Raw genomic sequence first — 18,898 nt, forward strand, 5'->3', positions numbered from 1 at the left:
TCTTCTTCACCGTCTCCGCTTGTGAATAGGCCTCGAGCTGTGCCCCGGTTTAACTCATCTATCGCTCGCACCGCTTTCACATCTCCAAGAGCAAGCCTTGGCCGGAAGACTCCTTCGACCGAGAACAGTAAACCGCTTCATCCGTTCTTTTTAAACAATAGGAGGACCAATATCCCTACACCGACCAAGCCACGACGCGTAGCCAATTACACCAGTACTGAAGCGGAGAGCTCAAGCAGCCAGCAAACTTCAAGCAGTCAAAGTACATCAGAATCCGTATCTTCAAGTCAACGAAATCAACTCGCCGAAGAAGAAGATATTATCAAGCTTACGCAAAGTGTCGAGAAGATGAGAGTCGCTCCATCACCTAAAACCCAGCCACCAGGTCCAAACACAAGCAGGTTGTTCGTGCGTCGACCTCTTGTCAAGGCAGAAAGTGTACCCGAGCGCCAATTGACATTTGGGCGACTGCCGGTCAATGGCAACAAATCAAGTCTAGTTGATGAGCCAGCCGCCATTCCTTTAGTACCAGATAACCATGAGCCGGAGGCTCCACCTGTTTATGTGTTCAATCTTCCCGATAATCCGGATCCCTCGTTACCACTCTTCGACTACAAGACTTACCCTCGACCTCCTATGGTGGTGTACACCCGGTCAATGTCGGAAGCGGAAGATCTGGTTGCTTGTCTGAAAGGACCCATTTTAGGATTCGATCTGGAATGGGCAACGTCGTATAACAAGGTGTGGGATGCGAGCACAGGGAGGTACGATTTCCAGCAGTACCCCACTGCTTTGGTGCAATTATGTGATGAGAAGATGATCGTCCTGATACATCTTCAAGATAAAATGGGTCAGTTATTCCGACCTTCGTACCTCAGGTGTCCCACTTTTTACTGATAGTACAATTGTAGACCTTCCGGCAAAGGTCGCTGAACTTGTACGTGACCCTAAAATCTATAAACTCGGCGTCCAATCTATGGGTGACGGCCGGAAACTCGTCCGCGATTTTCCCCATCACTTCCGACAAGGTGGACCCGCCGGGCTGTATGAACTATCTCGGATGGCGCACGCTATAGATCCACAAAGAGCTGGCCATGGATCAAGGTTGATCAAACTTGCGACGCTTTGTAGAGCGTATCTGGGGAAGGAGTTGGATAAGGATACGAAAATTAGAAGGGGCGATTGGGCAGGAGAGCTGAATGAGGTGCAGAAAGCGTGTAAGTCGTCTAGCCTGATTTTTCAGTTATAGCTTCTGTGGCTGACATTCAGCTACATTATAGACGCCGCCAACGACGTTTTTGTCTCTATACAAATATTCAACGCCCTCAGAAAGCTCGCCGAAGAGAGGAACGTCCCTCTTGACTTTGATAGTTGGTCATCCTCTGTCATATGTCAGCCTGAAAGAATAGCTCCATTAGCCACTTCTGTGACGATGGCAGCAGCTACTGGAGAGAGCGTATCTGTCAATAGAGTTTTGAAACCGGCTGTTACCATGCCCTGTGGGTTACCGTCACAAGCTATGGAGCCAGGGAGGATATCAAATCAAAGGCAGAGTAGCCAATCGCAGGCTCAGCCGCCGGTTGCTCTTCAAACGGCGACGACAGCAAATCATGCTCAAAGCCAATCCCAAGCACGACCTGATGCTCAAGCTGTGGTTCAGTCACAAAATCAGCCCCAGTCACAACAACCTACGACACAGCTACAATCCACGTGCGCGTCACCCAATGTTGGGAGACATGTCCAAATCACAGGGCCTGAATATTCTAATCAAAAACCCGTATCTGTTAAACAAGCCGTAACTGCGCCACTTACTCAGTTGTCATGCCCAGCTTTATCTCAGCTTCCGTCCACAGCCTCCACACCAACCCAAGCGCCTGCTCAAAATCAACCCTTGCCCCACGCTCAGCCTTCGACCCGTATCATTCATTCCAACATCCGTCCCTGTGCAAACATAACTGGCAATGCTCATCCCTTTTTGTACGGCGCTGACGAAGAAGACGATGAATTCGAATCCTATGACTCTACTTATGGGTCCGTGGGTTCCTTCCAAATGGGTACGTCTAACCCTATGTATGCGGCTATTCAGCAGCACTTACCGCATCTCCTGCCTCCTACAGGATCTTCTAATGCTGCCAGAGAGAGAGCGAGGCAGATGGGGCAAAGAACGCCAGCGCAGATACTATCAGCCATGGGTCCGGGTCCGTCGAGGTCAAAAAGTCGGACGAGCACAGGTTCAAATTCTAGCTCGTGGGGAAGAAGCAAGGATGGTGGAGCTAGAAACGGGGGAAGCGTTGTCCTTCGAGGGAAGGTGATATATACCCCATCTGGAGTGAAACCTCCTCCGCTAGCAAAGATGAAATCGCTCACCGCGTTTTTGGAGGGAAAGACGTTTGAGCGGATTGCGGTAGAGAAAAGTATTAAGCTTAACACTTGCCAGTGAGTGTTCACACCTCGGACTACAAATGCTAGGCATAAAACTAACGCATTACTAATTGCAGGGGCTATGTCATCGAGGCAATATCTACGCTTGGGACTAAACACTTTGAAAATGCAGCACTCGAGAGAATGTGGCAATTGGCCACACCTGATATTTGGATTTTTCACAGCAGCCAGCAACTAATGCAAGAGATGATACAGATGTTTGGGGAGCATCCACGGAAAGAGGAGATTGAGAGATTGGCAAAAGAAAGGGAGGTGAAATTGAAGGAATCGGGTCGATGGAGAGAAAGCGGTGCCATGAGTTCCTCTCATCCTTGATAGAATATCTATTAGATATTCAAAAGTTGATTAAAGCTGCTTACTACGACAGTTGTATATTTACATATTTACTTGGGAACCATTTGAAATAATGGCTGTGTATTACTGTCTACCATAACAGATTGCATTTTCTAGACCAAGGCCCAACTTATATCTCATCCACAGACAAACTCTTACTTGCATCCTAAAAGCACAATTAGCCACCAACCACACATCAATGCAGGAAAAGAAGGAAATAATACTTACTTTGATGAACGATAGACATCCCATGCTCCTCATACTCCTCCTTTGTGACCCATAACTGATGGAACGTCCCCAAACTTGCCAAAATCGAACCTCCAACCCAAGAAGCATACTTGCGCTCAAACGGAATCGTCGGCGAATGAATCTTGATCTTCTGACTAGGCATCGTCGCTGCCAATTCTACGTCCAATCTCTCGATTAAACCCCTCGTCAAGGCGGTGTTACCGACCACGACGATATTCTGCAACAAGCTCGCCCGAACATCGACATCACAAGCCATGACACTATCGTGCACGAGCTGGGAGAGGGAGACGAGGTCACGTAAGGATCGAGAATGTTCTGTCGTGAGTACTTTTTGGAGAGTGGGAGGAGGTGGGATGGATTGGTTGTAGTAACGTTCAGGGTCGAAAAGCATCTCGGTGAAGCGGTATCGTTCTTCGCCGAAGTATTGATGGTACCCATCAGGGAACTCGTACAGAACTTGAGGCAAATCACCAGCAGTTTGGAAATCGAATCCTTTATAGTTTACAATTTCGGTGCAGGCCTCCTTGTACCCCTCGACAACATTGTTCTCAGCCCAGAGTTTCCATGAGGTGGTTGTATGTGGCGCGCGGTCGTCCCTCAAGATGGGTTTGGGGATGATCCCAGGGTCAGAGGACGGGTCGCGTTGCTTGATGAGCTGACGAGGGAGGAGGGAGAGAGGGGAACGGGTAGGGGTAGGAGAGGTGAAGTGATTTTGTAACTGAGATACGATGAGTTGAGAAGCGAGAGGCTGGTGCATAGTGCCTGCTCGGAGAGCGTAACCGTCAACAATAGGTACAGCGCTGCTGGTGGCATAGCCGACATCAAGGACCAGAGCGGTTGGCTTTCCGGCAGCGAATCTATTTCCGAGCGGTTAGTTACGCTACTGGCTTTAGGAATGAGGGAAAGAAACGTACGCCGACAGAACACCTGACGAACCAAAGTACAACGCCGGCATTTTCTCGCCCTCAAAGGCCATCTCCGTCATGACCTGTCGCGCTTTAGGCGTGTTCCAAGCTGGCTCGGTGATCATAATAGGGTGCTCTTCCGGGTTGACACCGAGACGTTCGTGCAGGATATGGTGCAGCAAAGCGGATGCAGGTTCGGGATCGTTCACTTGTAGTTTGAAAAAAGAGTCAATATATGTCTTCTGAGAGCCAAAGTTCACCTGTCACGTACCGACACCATCCAGCATAAAGTTACCAACTTCCATTCCCGGCCTCCATACGCTAACGCCATCTTCTCCAACATAGTACTTTCGTCCGCTACCCTTCTTTTTGCTCTGTTCTTCTGCTCCTTCAGGGACAGGTTCTGCCATTGTCACATCCTCTCCATTCTCCTTATTCGCTCCATTTTCTCCAACTGAGTTTCCGTTGGATCCTGACGATGATGGATCATTGGTATAGCCGTAGAATGAAGGGCAAACCACGCGTGGACAATCTTCACCGGCGTAACCCGCTCTAGTTGTGTAAGACCCAAAGTCGAGCACAAGGGCAGAGACCTCGTCTGATCCATATGTTAGCACTGCTATCCCCACTCCATCCCAACATACTCACCGCCGTTGTATACCATGTTTTTCGCGGTGGATGTATAATATATGGCGATGGAAAGAGGAGAGTAGGATTGTAAGGGCGAGTTTATTATGCCACAAGCTTTGTTACGTAATTTAGATATGGGTGAAGACGGTGACGCCCGCCGTTTCTTTGTGCAATCTCGTCGTTCCCGATAAAATTCAGACAACCTCCAATAAAACATTTATTCCCCAGTTTCTTCGACTCTCAGCAGCCCTTGACACTTTAGACCGCTTCTCAAACACATTGTCATCGGACTACCCTGGTAAAGAGCTACGAATACATACCAAAAACATTCCAAACAGCCCAACAGGCCCACATCTATGTCAAAGTCGGATAACGCCCAAAATCTACCCTCGTCGTTCACTCTTCCACCGCAGCTCCTCGCCCAAGCAGCAGATGCTTACCGGCATCCGGCTCCGCCACCTCAGCTGCCGGCTGTTCAGCTTGTTCCACGACACCAGGAGCCTGTTATAAATCCTAAGGAGAAGCACAGTCCAAATGGATTCCCACCAAATGGCGCAGGTGTCGGAATCGTGAGGTGCCCAGAGGGACGCGCATGGCAGGAACGGAATATGCATGCAGGTGAAAGACTGGGAAGGTTTAGGGACCAAGATATAGACGGGTTCGTGACGGATATGGGGATGGTTTTGAGGAAAGAGTATGACTGCTGGGTCGAGCAGTGCTGGTACGTGCTTTTGTTTGGTCATGGGCGAGATGATTATCTGCTGGCTAGTTTTGCTGACCTTCCATTTTCAGGCAAGAAGCTTTCCATCAAGTATTCACACATACCCTTCCTGATCTCATTATCAACCTCATCATGACTGGCGCTACACCGTCCTTCTTACGACGAAATATCGTGTTTGGCGGTCAATCTCTCGACCATCTCTTCCAATCTCAAATGTTGCATATCCTGTTTGAAGAACTCGAGCTCTGTCTCTCTGGTGACAGACCACGGACCCGTACAGAGCCGGGGCCGAGCATGAATACCATCTCCAACAACGGTGCCAGACCATCGCCTTTCCCACTTCCACCGCAACCCGCTGCAGCACCCATCTTCCGGGACGGTGTCTGTTTCCACAATTTGTCTTTCCAACACGGTATCCCGGAAGAAGAGGATGATCATGGAGCGTGTCTTTGTCAGTTGACGAGTTGTATGGTGTGTTTCCACCTCTTCGCCATCATGCGTCGTGGACCTATCAGTCTTCTCCCACACGAGTTACTCAATACACCAGCAGCTAAAGGGTGGTTGGGCGGGATTGAGACTGAAGCTCATGCCCGTGCAAGACAAGATTCTCTTCGTCGTAAAGCTCCTTCTCAAAGTATTTTACCGCCAGGTAAAGGTTATGCTCAAGTACCCAGACCAGGAGCACTAGCCCCAAACGGAAATGCCGAAGGAGGAATAGGAGAAGGGGGAGGAGGAGGTAAACCCCTGAAACCACCTCAAATATTCCCGCATCCACAAATGACAGACGTCCTCGCGGTGGAGGAACATCTTCGATGGAGATTGAAAGAGCTTGGCGCGACGGATCCAGCGGTAGAAGGTCGGTACGGACCGTCGACAAATTCGCCTGTCGCGTTGGAAGGCGTAAAGTTGCCTCAGAGTGCGGGGGAGGAGTGGAATGATGGTGGACAACACCCTACAGGGGAAGGAGCAGGGGGCAAGGTAAATATGAACATGAACGCCGCGCAGAATAAGAATGTAAAACTGGCAAAAGTCAAAGGTCGAGGTAAAATGAGACGAGTGGTCGTACCCAATGGTGTCACGGGGGCGACGGCGGCAACGGCGAAGGCTCAAAAGCAAAATGACAAAGATGGGAAAAAGCCGACCGTTTACTTGCCGAAGGAGTGGACTGAGGCGACAGCGTCTGAGAGGAATACTGCCATTGTGTTGACGTTTAGACATTTTGTCAAGGTTTGTCTATCTTGCGCCTTCCTTTTCCGCAATCAACCTGAGCCTGCTCTCCTTGAACATGGCTCTGGACATAAAGCTAACTCTTCACTTGTAGCTTCTCCACCAAATAGCCATGGCTGCATCCCCCTTCTCCCACCCCGACTACCCCTCCGATATTGAAGAACTCTTGCGTATGCACCCCGTCGCGCTTTATCGCCGATTAGCAGAACCCGCGATGGAGAGACAGTACAATGCCGAGGAAGTGAAGGCTTGGAAATCATGTATGGATAAATGGGCGGAGGAGTTTGGTGGAAAGGAGAGGAAAAAGGTTGGTTCGATTTGTGTCTTCCATTTGCCCCTCCTACTTCTTGTTATCCCTCTGTTTGGCCGCAGGCTATGGTTTGGCATGATGAAATTAGAGCTGACCAACAATTTTAATGGACGAAAAACCATAGGGTAACGACCAATCCCAAGATAAACGTCACTCCGAAGCCGTCCGGCATTACACCCGCGCCATCTCGCTCGATCCTAAAAAGACCGTCTACTACTCCAACCGCGCGATAGCATACAACAACCTCTCCCTGCACAGCCACGCCGAGATTGACTGTACCCACTTGCTGGCTAGAGATCCGAAGAACCAGAAAGCACTGTATCAGCGGGCGCTGGCGAGGAAGGGAATGGGGAGATGGAAGGAGGCGCAATCGGATTTGCAAGAGTTGTTGAAGCTTAGTGGAGATAATGAGAGTGCGAAGAATCTGTTGATGATTATCAATAAGGAGATGGAGAGATTGTGAGGCGCCCGGGGGGCGCCAATATAAGACCCCGCAAAAGTGAACCAATTCCGGTAAAGATGAGTAATTTAATATATAGTATTTTTTTCTCTTTATCGCTGGTTAGCCAGTAATCATTGATTTTGGGGTTTTGGCTTTACGTTTACGCGTTCAGCGCAAGCGTATACTTTCTGCAGTATCATAGTGTCAGATGATGCCATCTAATCTTTACATTGGTTATTGATCCTGAGATGATGTTAGACCGACAGAATGTCAAAAAGCAGCAGACAGACGAATTTGAGGAGGCAGTAAGAACACGATATTCTTAATTTCATGCCCATGGTACACCGTCTGGAAGACGCCAGACATGCTCTTTTTTGCTCTTACCGCCTCAACCCCGAGCCCAGACGTCTAGTAAATTGCCCCGCCTCCAATCCACGCCGTGCACATCCCCATCCCACCATACGCATGATCTATTCTTGGCAACCTCCAAATAAAAAACCCGCACTGCACCCATCCATCCATCCTACTAAACCAAAACCCAACAGACCGAAAAAAGCAAGCGGTCTTAACGCCTGACACCTTGGTTTGTCCTTGTCGTTCCACGTCGGGCGTTTGCTAAAAAAGAGAAATACAAAACACACACCGTGGGTTAGCTCTCTGATTCTTCCTCTTATGCTGCTATGGGATAGAGAGGGAAGACAAGGGGTTGATGACTTACCTCGCTGGATGGTAGCTCGTCCTCGGGCAGCACCAATACCTCTTCCTCGCATAGCATTAGGACCGATCCTCTTGAACCTATTGTCAAGCAGGGCCATAATCAGCCTTAGACCTTTCACAAAAAGCATCCCGACTACTTGTACTATCTGGAGATAGCGAATGGGAAGACTAAAAGGGAATCTTTAGGAGCGGAATTGAGATGAAGACACGTACATAGGCGCCTGGGCAAGCAAATCGGGAACGATTATGAATCGGATCATACTACCACGGATGTACACTTGCTCGAGTTGGGATACACGGCCGTCTCGCGCGGTGACGGTTATTTCACGGAGAGCAATGTTAAGAGTGTCTTCGGCTGGAGCGGCAGAGTGGCAAAACACAGGGCAAGATGAGCAGATTAGCATCGGTGTCAAGTGATCTGGAGAGGTAAGACAACGGGACGTACCCTCCATCAACTTTCCTCGGTACATCTACAGCAACGACAGACGCTATTGTTAGCAACAAGAAGGGCGAGCCATATGATTTCGACAGATAAAGAAATGACTACCCACCTCGCCAGTTTTCAATTCGACAGTGATAATATGACCCAAAGACTCGTGGAGGAGCTTGACGGGAACACCAAGGTTGGCCATTTTGTTCGTGAGTTTGCTAGTTTTTGCTGCCGGACTTCAAGAGTTGAGGAGTTATGGGTAGCTAGCTGTGGGTCTGGGGGTAGGAAAAGAGGTGGATGTGTGGATATATGTGTGGAATGAAAGAATATAGTGCTATCGAATACGCCCAGAGGAAAGAGCGAAGGATCGAAAGGCGTGGTGGCTATGTGGGTGTTTGCTTAACTTTTGTATTTTTCGTTTCGCAGCCTCTGACCGGTCTCGGGTGACTTCACCTGATAGAGAAATGATGGCGTGGAACTTGTTTCTTCTGTTTCTCGAGTTGCATTCGTTCTATTAACGTGCATTTTTATCATTACTATCGATTTCTGGCTTCCCAGAAACCAAGCATGGCTCCCAAACGACGGCCTGCAAACGTAGTCCGCTCAGGAAACGCCGGCAACTCTTCAAAGCCAGCGCCCAAAGATAAGGAAAAAGATGCTAAATCTTCAACGCCCGATAATGCACCGTTTGGGACTTTTAAAGACGGCACTCCTAGGCCGCCACCTCTTTTCCCGGCCGGGTACAAGTCGCCTGTAACGATATTGAATGAAAAATGTCAAAAAATGGGCTGGGAGAAACCTGTGGTGGAGAGTGTAAGTGTGAGAAAGCTTTTCGAAAAAGCTCTGATCGATTGTGGTCGTTTCTCAAACGTAAATCTTAGAGACTGATTAGCTGATATGCATTATCTGCTTGTTGCCGCAAATATCTGCAGTTTCAAAATAGAGGATCGGATCCGCAAACATACACCGGCTCGGTGACGCTCAGGAAGCGGACCAGCAAGAATATCTACAACCTCGACGAAGTGCGATTGATTCCTCATCAACCGTTGAGGATTGAGTCTGCCGCTGAGGCCAAGCATTATGCCGCAACTTATGCATTATTCAGAGTAGGTCTAACATCATGGTAACTGCTTGCTTGTATATAGCATGGATAACTCATGCAATATGCATCTTAGTTCTGCTCGCATCTCCCAATGTCTATGACTCTCCCTCCATCTATACGGCCGTACTGGTCAGAACTGACTGCCGAAAAAGCTGCCGCCTCAGCTCACAGGGCTTGGGAGTACAATCCAGATCCTTTTGCTGCGAAGAAAGAGGTATCAGATCGACAAGAGAAGCGAAAACAAAAGGAGGAGAAAGACAAAGAAGTTGGTCCCTCGGGAGAAAGTGCGAAGGCAAAGGAGGCAAGGGGAAGCGGAGGACGTGGGTGGGATAATGCACCAGAGGTGAAAATGGCAGCTTCATTGAGGGAAATGGTCGAAGGAACGGTGAGAAAGGTAAGCAACAAGATATATCTTCACAGGGCGTGGAGCTGAATGTTTATTTGCAGATGATGCAGCAATTCCCATCTGCTGTACTGGAAGCCAGCAGAGATGCTGCATCAACCGTATCAACCGCTCCATCTGGCATCTCAACTCCTGCTCTTGACCTATCTACCCTCCAAACACAGCTCACTACCCTCGCGTTCCGGCCTTCGCACATCGCTTCCTGTTTGTCCGCTGTTTCCTCCGCGACTGCAAGACTCAAATCCTCTTCTTCTTCTTCGACTAACGACCCTCTCGTACTCTCCCTAAGTATTTTATCCCCTCTGGAAGCTGCTATCGAATGGTTACTGCTACATGTACCAGAAGACGATTTACCTGGAAGATATCGACCTTCTTCAAGTTCGGCGGATTTTATTACTGGAGCCAGCGCAAAGGCCGGCGGGAAAGATGCGCTCGTCAAGGGATGGTTAACTGACAAGTTGGTGAAGCAAGCCGGATTTCCAAGGAAAGCGGTGGAAAAAGTGTTGGAAACCGAGGAACGTGAATCTGTAGCGCTGGATATTCTGGGTAGACGGTTATGCGGCTGGGAATCAGGAGAAGATGGATGGGGTGCAGAAGAATATGGAGATGGGTGGACGGGAGATGGAAAGGAGAGGGAAGAGAGGCAGCAACACAGGGAAGAAGAGATCTTGGCTCTCCAAGCTGTTTTGGGTGAAAGGTATGAAGAAACGTCGGCTATCTCTTTTACCATCCACATCGGGCAAGAGACCACAGGCGGGAATGATACCCTTGCGTTACACATCATCTTCGATGAAGCCTCCCCTTACCCCTCCGCCTCCTACCCTACCTGCGCACCAGCATTCTACCTTACTTCCGACACTCTTCCAGCATACATCCGCCTCCACCTTCACTCCCAGCTTTTAAGACAATTCCGCGATCCGGAGAGGCATGATCTCCGTTCTGTCCTCGAAAGTGGATGGGGAGGAGCAGTGTTGAGTATGGTAGAATATCTCGAGACCACCTTAACCAAAGTGGTGGAGAACCCTCCGGATGTAGGAGAGGTTACAAAGTATCTTGTACCGAAAGTGGAGGAGGTCATACCGCGGGCAGAGAAGGATATGCAACAGAAGAAGAGACAAAGGTCTCAGAAAGAAATGGGTGAGAAAAGAGCCCCAACGAAGGAGGATGAAGAGAGAGTGAAGAGGAAGAGGCAAGAGATGTTGGATCATCCCGAATATGAGAAGATGATGAGTGACAGGATGAGTTTACCTGCGTGGAAGGAAAAGGATAATATCACAGGGGCTCTGAAGGATAATAGAGTTTTGGTTGTCGTTGGTGAAGTGAGTTATTTAACCTAATCGAAAGAAGTGTGCTGATAATCTACAAGACTGGTTGTGGTAAAAGGTAATTTGAGAATGACCGTGTGTAGTATCATCTTTCATCAACTGATAAGCAATTCGCAGTACTCAACTCCCTCAATTCATCCTTGACGACGAAATATCTGCTGGCCGTGGCGCTTCCGCCAATATCATCGTCACCCAACCTCGTCGTGTAGCCGCGATGGGTGTTGCCTCCCGTGTCGCCCAAGAACGTATGGAAGACCTTGATAAATCCCCTGTGGCGGGTACAGTGGGTTACGCAATCCGTGGCGAACGGCGAGCAGGGCCAGATACGAGTCTCTTGTTCTGCACAACTGGTGTCGTACTCAGACGGTTGGGCAGTGGGGACCCTGATTTGAAAGGGGTCAGTCATGTGGTTGTGGATGAAGCGCATGAAAGAGGAGTGGATACGGATTTGTTGATTTGTTTATTGAGGGATTTGCTGGAGAGGAATAAGACGATCAAGGTTATTTTGATGTCTGCTACTATCAATGGTGAGTCTAAGGGCGTCGGCGGCTAGGTAATGAACGCTCGCAAGGTGGCTAACAATGTGACGTACTTTAGAACAAATCTTTATTGGTCAGTAATTTGACATCCGTCCAAAGAAGCATACTAATTTGTCGATAGACTATTTCGGTGGATGTCCCAGCTTGAAGATCCCAGGTTTCACCCATCCAGTGAAGGACTAGTAAGTAACAATCCCTTCCATCTCAATGGCCTAACTTACACGGCTGTTATTAGCTACCTCGAAGACATCATATCCGACTTACACTACTCTCCTACACCTTCTCGTTTTGGGCCCCGCCCATCTGAAGAACAAAAAGCGTCAATTCGCGCCCAATTTGCCAAACTCAGTCTTTCCCCCGATTCTCAGCGCGCCTTGGAGATTCTCTCTGCCTCAGATCGTATTGACTATTCGCTTGTGGCTGCTGTCGTTAAGCACATCATCAACAACGCCACCTCTCCCGACGGTGCCATCTTGATCTTCATGCCAGGTGTGATGGAAATTCGTCAGTGCATCAGTGAACTCCAAACAACCTCCCTGGGATCAGTAGAAATTATGCCCCTCCATGCAAATCTCTCAAGTGCTGAACAACGAAGGGTCTTCCTCCCTACTAAACCCAAGCGAAAAATTGTCGTGGCCACAAACGTTGCGGAGACGTCTGTTACCATCCCCGACGTGATTTACGTGGTTGATGGAGGGAAAGTTAAAGAGACGCAGTATGAAGCTGGGAATGGGATGCAAAAGCTGGTTGAATGCTGGACCAGTCGAGCGTCGGGTAGGCAGAGAAGAGGTCGTGCAGGTCGAACACAACCGGGAGAGGTAAGTTAAATGTCTTCCCATCAAGACTTTGAACGTGGCAGCTGACAAACATTGGAGTGTTACAAGCTTTATACCCGACAAACTGAAAATAACAGCATGCCCCGATTCCCCGTTCCCGAAATTCTTAGAACACCTTTAGAGGCATTATTCTTACAAGTCAAGGCTATGAATGAGGATACGGATGTGAAGGCGTTTTTGAGGTACGTCTCAATTGTCATTCACAGCGATTAGCTTCTCATGCTACGGGATCACAATAGCAAGGCGATCGATCCGCCGAAGTTGGATGCCATCAATGCTGCATGGCAGACACTTCAGGATCTTGGTGCGGTTGAAGGAGAAGATCACAAGAGTCGTCTTACCGCTCTCGGTAGACATGTGAGTTAAAGCATCATCATCCTGTCGCGTGTTTGGGTGGCTGACGTCGTGCATTTGTAGATGAGCGCCATTCCTGTAGACTTGCGTCTTGCAAAGATGCTTATTCTTGGTACTATCTTCAAGTGCCTGGACCCGAGTGAGTCAACTTCTACTTAGCCCATTTAGAAATACCTGGGGCTGATCCAGCTGGTCCCAGTTCTCACAATTGCGGCCTTGCTGTCATCAAAACCTCTTTTCACCTCCCCTATCGACAAGCGTGACGAAGCAAAGAAAGCCCGAGAGTCTTTTGCTTGGGCAAGATCTGATCTGCTCACCGATGTGAGAGCGTACGATGCCTGTATAGACGTGAGGAAGAAGGGCGGTAGTCACGGTGCGGTCAGGCAATTCTGCGAACAAAATTTTATCTCTCCCACCACACTTCGAGATATTACCTCCCTTCGATCCGACTTCCTTTCCGCCCTTTCTTCTCTCGGGTTCATGTCCTCTTCGTCAAGCGCGGCAGAGCTCGCCAAATATAATGTGAACGCCAAGGTGGACAACCTCGTGAAAGGAGTTGTCGTCGGCGGTCTTTATCCGCGAGTTGTCAAGATTGCCATGCCGAAAGCTCAGTTTGAGAGAGTGCAGCAGGGAACAGTGCAAAAGGATGTAAGTAGAGTCACCAGCCAAACAATCACGTCCTTTCTAATTAGGATGCTGATCCACGATTGTGATGCTGATCCACGATTGTTCATGAATAGCACGAAGCAAAAGAGGTCAAACTCTACGATCAATCTGGTCGTGTATTCATTCATCCCAGCTCTATCTTATTTACAGAATCCGGTTTCAAATCCGGATATCTGACTTACTTCTCGAAGAATGAGACAAGCAAAGTTTTTTTGAGAGATGCCACAGAGGTAAGCCACCTTTGTTTTCATTACCTTGCTGGCTCTAGGAGAGTCGAATGAGTAATGCTAATGAACGTAAACTGAAGGTGCCGCTTTACGGGCTTTTGCTCTTCGGAGGAAATATCACAATCAACCATTGGGCTGGAGGTATTATGCTTGGTACAGACGGCCATGTCAAGATACGAGCAAACACGCGTATAGGTGTTTTGTGTTCTCAATTGAGGTATGTCATTCACTTCACCTTGTTCACTGTGTCTAAACATCTGTTGGAGATACTGACGTGCACTGTTCAACAGACGGCTTCTTGACGCGCAGTTATCTGAGCAAATCGAGTCGCCCCATGCCGCAGATTTGACTGGTCACGAGGAGGTAGTGCAGGCAATGTTGGCATTGCTGCAGCGGGACGGATTGTCCATATAGTAGACTTCAAGTAGCATTTTTTACATAATCTTGCATCAATCTTGCATTCACTGTACAAGTGACCGACAAATTTTGAGAACGGGTCAAGGGTTTATGCATTACCATATATTAACAAACTTACAAAGTATAAGAAAACATGAAAAGATTAATCCGAACCCAAGACAGAAAGGAAAACATTCTCGAAGGGAAAAAAGCATAGCTTCGCGTTTCAGCCCTCTCTAGACACCTATCCTCTGCACAACCCTCCTCATGCCAGTATACTTGACAACTTCCCTCTTCTCCAGGATGTACAGACACCTCTCTAACGCATGTTGCGAGTACCCTTGGCCGGAAACAAACTCTCTCACTAAACTTTGATAACTCGTAGAGTACCCAATCGGTAATCTCCTCTTCAATTCCTTTTCGATCCTGTCAATCTCCTCGTTGAGCTCTGTACGGGAGAGACCCTCGACGCCCGAACCGACAGAAACGGCGTGCATGGTGGAGAATTTGAATAGGCGGATAGCTTCTTCAACGTGGTGAGGAAGCACGCGAGGGGAGAGCGTGATTTTGGCAAGGGATTCGGAGATTCGGATAATGGCTTCGAGTTGACTATGAGAAGGATGGAATTTGGTCTTAGCACTTGTACGCGTATCCCACAAGCGACTTGGAAGAAAGAAGGACTTACCGGACAGTCATGGGGATAGAGCTTCGCTCGTCGTTATCTCGCTCAACTTGGGCAACTTCCTTTCGCAGACTGACAAAGTGAGAGCTGAGCATCTCCGCTGCTTCTCCGCTCAAATTCGGTGCGCATCGCCTAATTTTAATCCCAACATCAGCACAATGATTTTGATTGGAAGGAGGGACGAATTAACTCACGACTTGCAGTATCCAATATATCTCTTCATCTTTTCGATATCAATCTCTCCTACTGCCTCATTCTCCGTCTGCCTGTTCATATGGATATTCATCACATGCTTGGCTATCGTCCTATCTCTCTGTTCGTTGTGCTCATCTTTAATGATGAAAATCATATCGAATCGAGAAAGGATGGTTGTTTGGAAATCAATATTCTCACCGGGGGATTTCATATCATCATACCGCCCAAACACGGGATTGGCAGCCGCCAGAACCGAGGTTCGAGAGTTGAGAATCGTGGTGATACCAGCTTTGGCGATAGAAATGGTTTGTTGCTCCATGGCTTCATGGATAGCCACTCGATCTTCATCCCGCATCTTGTCAAACTCGTCGATACATACCACTCCTCCGTCGGCGAGAACCATGGCACCGCCTTCGAGAAAGAATTCCCTAGTAACGGGATCACGTTGGACGGAAGCGGTCAGACCGGCAGCGGAGGAACCTTTGCCTGATGTATAGACGCTGATAGGGGAGACTTTTTCGACGAATTTCAAGAGTTGGGATTTGGCAGTACCGGGGTCACCGAGGAGGAGGACGTTGATGTCACCTCGAAGACGCATACCGTCCGGTAAAATCTTTTTGCTTCCACCCATTAAAAGACAAGTCACGGCTTTTTTGATGTCTAAAAGGAGCAGAAAGGAAGATCAGTACAGTTTCCACGGCCAACATTTGATTATGTGCTTACCAAGGTTTCCGTAGATACTAGGGGCGACACTGTTCGCGAACCGTTCATACAAGCCATCGCTCCTAGCGAGTTGCTGGAATTCCTCCTCTTCTTCGGGAGTGAAGACACGGGTTCCAGAGCTGGCAGCAGAACTGTCAAGCTCGATACCAAGCACTCGAAGGTAAGGTTGACGAAGTGCAGGTGCGCCTGATGTCTTTTGCTGAACACAGTATCATATTAGCAACCTGTATTTATTAAATGCATAACAAATGAATCGCTTACACTCTTGTGGTTGGGAGCAAAAGTTGAGTAGATACCGGTTGCAATGATTCTAGATCCTGGAACAACCTTACCGGTCAAGTTCCTCTCGGCATGAAGCATCATGTGGCGGGGCAATTCACCAACAGGGACCATATCGGGTGCTTCTTGGAGCTTGATGTTCTGCTGGTCAACAAAGCGGCACCGGTCATGGAGGATGACATAGGGGTCAAGGGGACAATCTTTGCGTTGGCCTTCTACGGGTTCGCTGTGTAGTAACAGTTCCTCGTTAGTTTTGGTAGTGACAGCAGGAAAGGCTATGAATCTTACGCATCACATCGTCGAGGAAGAGCGGCACGTTCACCACCGATAGCGCCAGAGACTTTGACGTGCTTGACACTTCGACAGCCTTTACATTGGAGAGCGAGTTCGGTCGCTCGGGATGTGAGTTGAGAAGCGTTGATTACAATCCCTGGTAACCTGACGAGGGTGGTCAGGGTGTTCGCCTGTAAATATCAAATTAGTTAAATAGATATTTATCGGATGGTATCAAGAGATAAGAAGCACTTACATTGAGTTGTCGGAATTGTAAGAGGTTCATGCCAGACTTGATGGCCACCTGCATATCAGGCACCTCCTCAGCGGCCAAACTGGGCTGACCATTCTGAGCTCGCTCGCGTTCTCGTTCCCTGTCTGCTTCACTGGTCGGACGAACTAAATCACGGGCGTATTTCAAGAGTGCAGCTTCCAACTATTTTGAACTTCATCAGTACTTTGGATACGTATAAAAATACGTAAAGAGCAAGCGATATTCAAAATAAGAAAAAAAAACTCACTAGAGGAATCATTTCTCCGGGTTTCTCCTGCACTTTCTGCGCCAACTCTTCATTCCATGCCACAAGATCTCTCAAATCAACTTCCAAAGTGTGGTGTTTCAAAAGCAAGGCGGATCGGAGAGCGTCGCGGTACGTCCATTGGTCTTCAATACGGAACCCATGAAGAAAGTCGTAGAAGAGTCGTTCAATTTCAGAGGGGGCGTTTTGCTGCTCTGCACCTTCGAGGACGCCAACGGACCAGATACGGCCTTCTTCCATTGTTGCTTGTTTGGGTTGGTGCGAAAAGTAAGGATGAAAGAGGGGATAGAGATGAAATTGAAGGATATCTCATGAAGAACCTGAATTCAATTTACGCGTCGAGCGCGTTCGCGACGAACTTTGTTTTGCTTGTATCTAATCCCCCACTTTGCTTGCACAAGACAGCACCCGTCCATTTTATGGGATTGCATTTCTAGTACATATTTAAGACTAGTATGTGGACAGACCCGGTCGGCTGGATATCTATCATCCCTGCCAAAGCTACAGATTCGTGAAAAGCTACCTTTTCGCCCCTTGTTTGTTTCGAGAGAAGGTTCATATTTCGACACTTCCATCATGTGGCCGAGCGTACTTTGCTAATATTATCTTCTAACGAAAGACAGAGGATATTTGCGTGCGAGATGAGAGCATTGAGAAGTATACCAAGAAATCCGAGAAAGCTTGAATAGCCTGCGTTAATACATGTGGCTTTATCTTCGTTGTCTTTGATGAATTAACACATAAGCTTCAAACATCCATCTGGCCAAGAGTGTTTACGTTTTGTTATGAGCATAAACAGTGCGAATGAACATGAAAGTGATGTCTTGCACTATGAAAAGCTTTGATTTCGTCTCGGCCGGAACTAGTCAATGTCATACAACACTGCATGATCCCATGCTCGCATATCCACTTATCGTACAATTGCTTGCCAGCCATCTATCTGATGCACTCTTCACATCCTCTTGATCTTCTCCAACAACACCCCCATCCTAGCGCCCATATTCGGCTGACCTCTCCCTTTTGATAAACCCGTTGCATCCTTCGCCCGATGATATTTTGAAAAACCTTCTTTCTTCAATGTTCTTAAGGATGGTTTCGGTTCAGAGGAAGGAGCGGAAGGGGGAGGAGACGGCGAAAGAGCGCGGACTTTGGGTTTAGGGGGTGCTTCCTCGACTCGAGACTTCCGAGTAGTTTTGTCGTAAGGCTTATTGTTGTAAGACTTGTTGAATGGCTTGTTGGGACGAGAGAAAGAAGAGGAAGAAGAGGAAGGGCCGGCACGGGCACGAATCCGAGCCGTATCCGGATCCTCTTCCCCTCTCTCTTCCCTCTCCCGCCTTTCCTTCCCCTTAAAGCTTCCTGTCTTCCCCTTGAGTTTGTTATCGCTTTCTTCCCGTTCATTGCGTCGCCTAGAACCGTCACCTAGTCGCTCACTCTCCATCCCTTCAGCGCGAAGGACTTTGGCGTATTGTTTTTTGACTTTGGCACGTTGAATCAAGTCGGTCTTGATCTTCTTAGCTGCGGATTCATATGCGGTGTTAGCCAGGATTTGAGCAGAGAGGATATACCGCGTCAAGACGCGTAAAATGGAATACACACCTTTACCGAGGTAAGCATCTTTGGGTGCACGAGATGGTGCAGTCTTGAATCCCTGCTTTGCACTTGCGTTCGGAGCCGACCTGGCTCTCGGCTTAGGCTTTGGCGCCTTACCTGACTCTTTCTGTTTCTTTGTAACTCTGGGCATTGTTGCCAAGTACTACTTGCGTTGTCTTTGACCAACTTTTTCTGGTTGTCATTCCGAGAAGCCTCTCGAAATCCTTCGTTCGCCGTCGGTGGAGGCCAGCTTTGAAACTCAAAATAAGCTGTGGGTGGCGAACGCCACCTGGAACAATCGCCGAAAACGCCGCCATAATCAGCGCTGACGGTCTCCATTCATATCAGTTGTCATTAAAGCCG

The 18,898-nt window shown here is 48.4% G+C and overlaps 7 protein-coding genes across 7 annotated transcripts in view; 3 read left to right on the forward strand and 4 right to left on the reverse strand.

The window, feature by feature from the left end:
* The window catches only part of CNB05310 (hypothetical protein), a 3,261-nt gene extending 362 nt beyond the window's left edge, over positions 1-2,899 (forward strand). The window contains exons 2-6 of the mRNA XM_569040.2: positions 1-850; positions 912-1,217; positions 1,281-2,054; positions 2,118-2,436; positions 2,499-2,899. The exon at positions 1-850 is cut by the window's left edge and continues 88 nt beyond it. Coding sequence (XP_569040.1) covers positions 1-850; positions 912-1,217; positions 1,281-2,054; positions 2,118-2,436; positions 2,499-2,757 — 2,508 coding nt within the window. The 3' untranslated portion in view covers positions 2,758-2,899. The remainder of the gene's footprint in view (positions 851-911; positions 1,218-1,280; positions 2,055-2,117; positions 2,437-2,498) is intronic.
* On the reverse strand, positions 2,735-4,613 carry CNB05320 (53 kda brg1-associated factor b (actin-related protein baf53b), putative). The gene is made up of 5 exons (XM_569276.2): positions 4,578-4,613; positions 4,201-4,527; positions 3,939-4,137; positions 3,004-3,881; positions 2,735-2,941 (listed from the first exon to the last, which is right to left on the reverse strand). Exons 1-5 carry the CDS (start codon positions 4,591-4,593, stop codon positions 2,931-2,933), a joined length of 1,431 nt encoding a protein of 476 aa, XP_569276.1. The 5' UTR covers positions 4,594-4,613; the 3' UTR covers positions 2,735-2,930.
* Positions 4,614-4,767: 154 nt separating this feature from the next.
* Positions 4,768-7,487, forward strand: CNB05330 (serine/threonine protein phosphatase 5 phosphatase, putative). Its single transcript, XM_569277.2, has 4 exons — positions 4,768-5,280; positions 5,352-6,507; positions 6,602-6,814; positions 6,942-7,487. Exons 1-4 carry the CDS (start codon positions 4,916-4,918, stop codon positions 7,278-7,280), a joined length of 2,073 nt encoding a protein of 690 aa, XP_569277.1. The 5' UTR covers positions 4,768-4,915; the 3' UTR covers positions 7,281-7,487.
* Positions 7,488-7,503: 16 nt separating this feature from the next.
* Positions 7,504-8,730, reverse strand: CNB05340 (pre-mRNA splicing factor, putative). The gene is made up of 5 exons (XM_569278.2): positions 8,528-8,730; positions 8,422-8,446; positions 8,190-8,331; positions 7,978-8,054; positions 7,504-7,874 (listed from the first exon to the last, which is right to left on the reverse strand). Exons 1-5 carry the CDS (start codon positions 8,606-8,608, stop codon positions 7,825-7,827), a joined length of 375 nt encoding a protein of 124 aa, XP_569278.1. The 5' UTR covers positions 8,609-8,730; the 3' UTR covers positions 7,504-7,824.
* A 228-nt stretch (positions 8,731-8,958) lies between these two features.
* Positions 8,959-14,377, forward strand: CNB05350 (ATP-dependent RNA helicase A, putative). Its single transcript, XM_024656629.1, has 16 exons — positions 8,959-9,219; positions 9,339-9,512; positions 9,582-9,902; positions 9,956-11,230; positions 11,278-11,294; positions 11,354-11,763; positions 11,834-11,848; positions 11,897-11,957; positions 12,011-12,593; positions 12,651-12,793; positions 12,851-12,968; positions 13,029-13,104; positions 13,165-13,613; positions 13,706-13,861; positions 13,939-14,075; positions 14,149-14,377. The coding sequence occupies exons 1-16, from the start codon at positions 8,974-8,976 to the stop codon at positions 14,270-14,272; spliced, it is 4,305 nt and encodes a 1,434-aa protein (XP_024512306.1). The 5' UTR covers positions 8,959-8,973; the 3' UTR covers positions 14,273-14,377.
* CNB05360 (ATP dependent DNA helicase, putative) lies at positions 14,362-17,226 on the reverse strand. The gene is made up of 8 exons (XM_569280.2): positions 16,928-17,226; positions 16,663-16,842; positions 16,422-16,597; positions 16,116-16,359; positions 15,855-16,053; positions 15,131-15,791; positions 14,940-15,068; positions 14,362-14,863 (listed from the first exon to the last, which is right to left on the reverse strand). The coding sequence occupies exons 1-8, from the start codon at positions 17,183-17,185 to the stop codon at positions 14,491-14,493; spliced, it is 2,220 nt and encodes a 739-aa protein (XP_569280.1). The 5' UTR covers positions 17,186-17,226; the 3' UTR covers positions 14,362-14,490.
* A 363-nt stretch (positions 17,227-17,589) lies between these two features.
* On the reverse strand, positions 17,590-18,759 carry CNB05370 (expressed protein). Its single transcript, XM_569281.2, has 2 exons — positions 18,542-18,759; positions 17,590-18,460 (listed from the first exon to the last, which is right to left on the reverse strand). Exons 1-2 carry the CDS (start codon positions 18,684-18,686, stop codon positions 17,898-17,900), a joined length of 708 nt encoding a protein of 235 aa, XP_569281.1. The 5' UTR covers positions 18,687-18,759; the 3' UTR covers positions 17,590-17,897.
* Between the last annotated feature and the right edge of the window lie 139 nt (positions 18,760-18,898).

This window comes from Cryptococcus neoformans (genome assembly GCF_000091045.1).
Source record: "Cryptococcus neoformans var. neoformans JEC21 chromosome 2 sequence".
Lineage (NCBI taxonomy): Eukaryota > Fungi > Basidiomycota > Tremellomycetes > Tremellales > Cryptococcaceae > Cryptococcus > Cryptococcus deneoformans.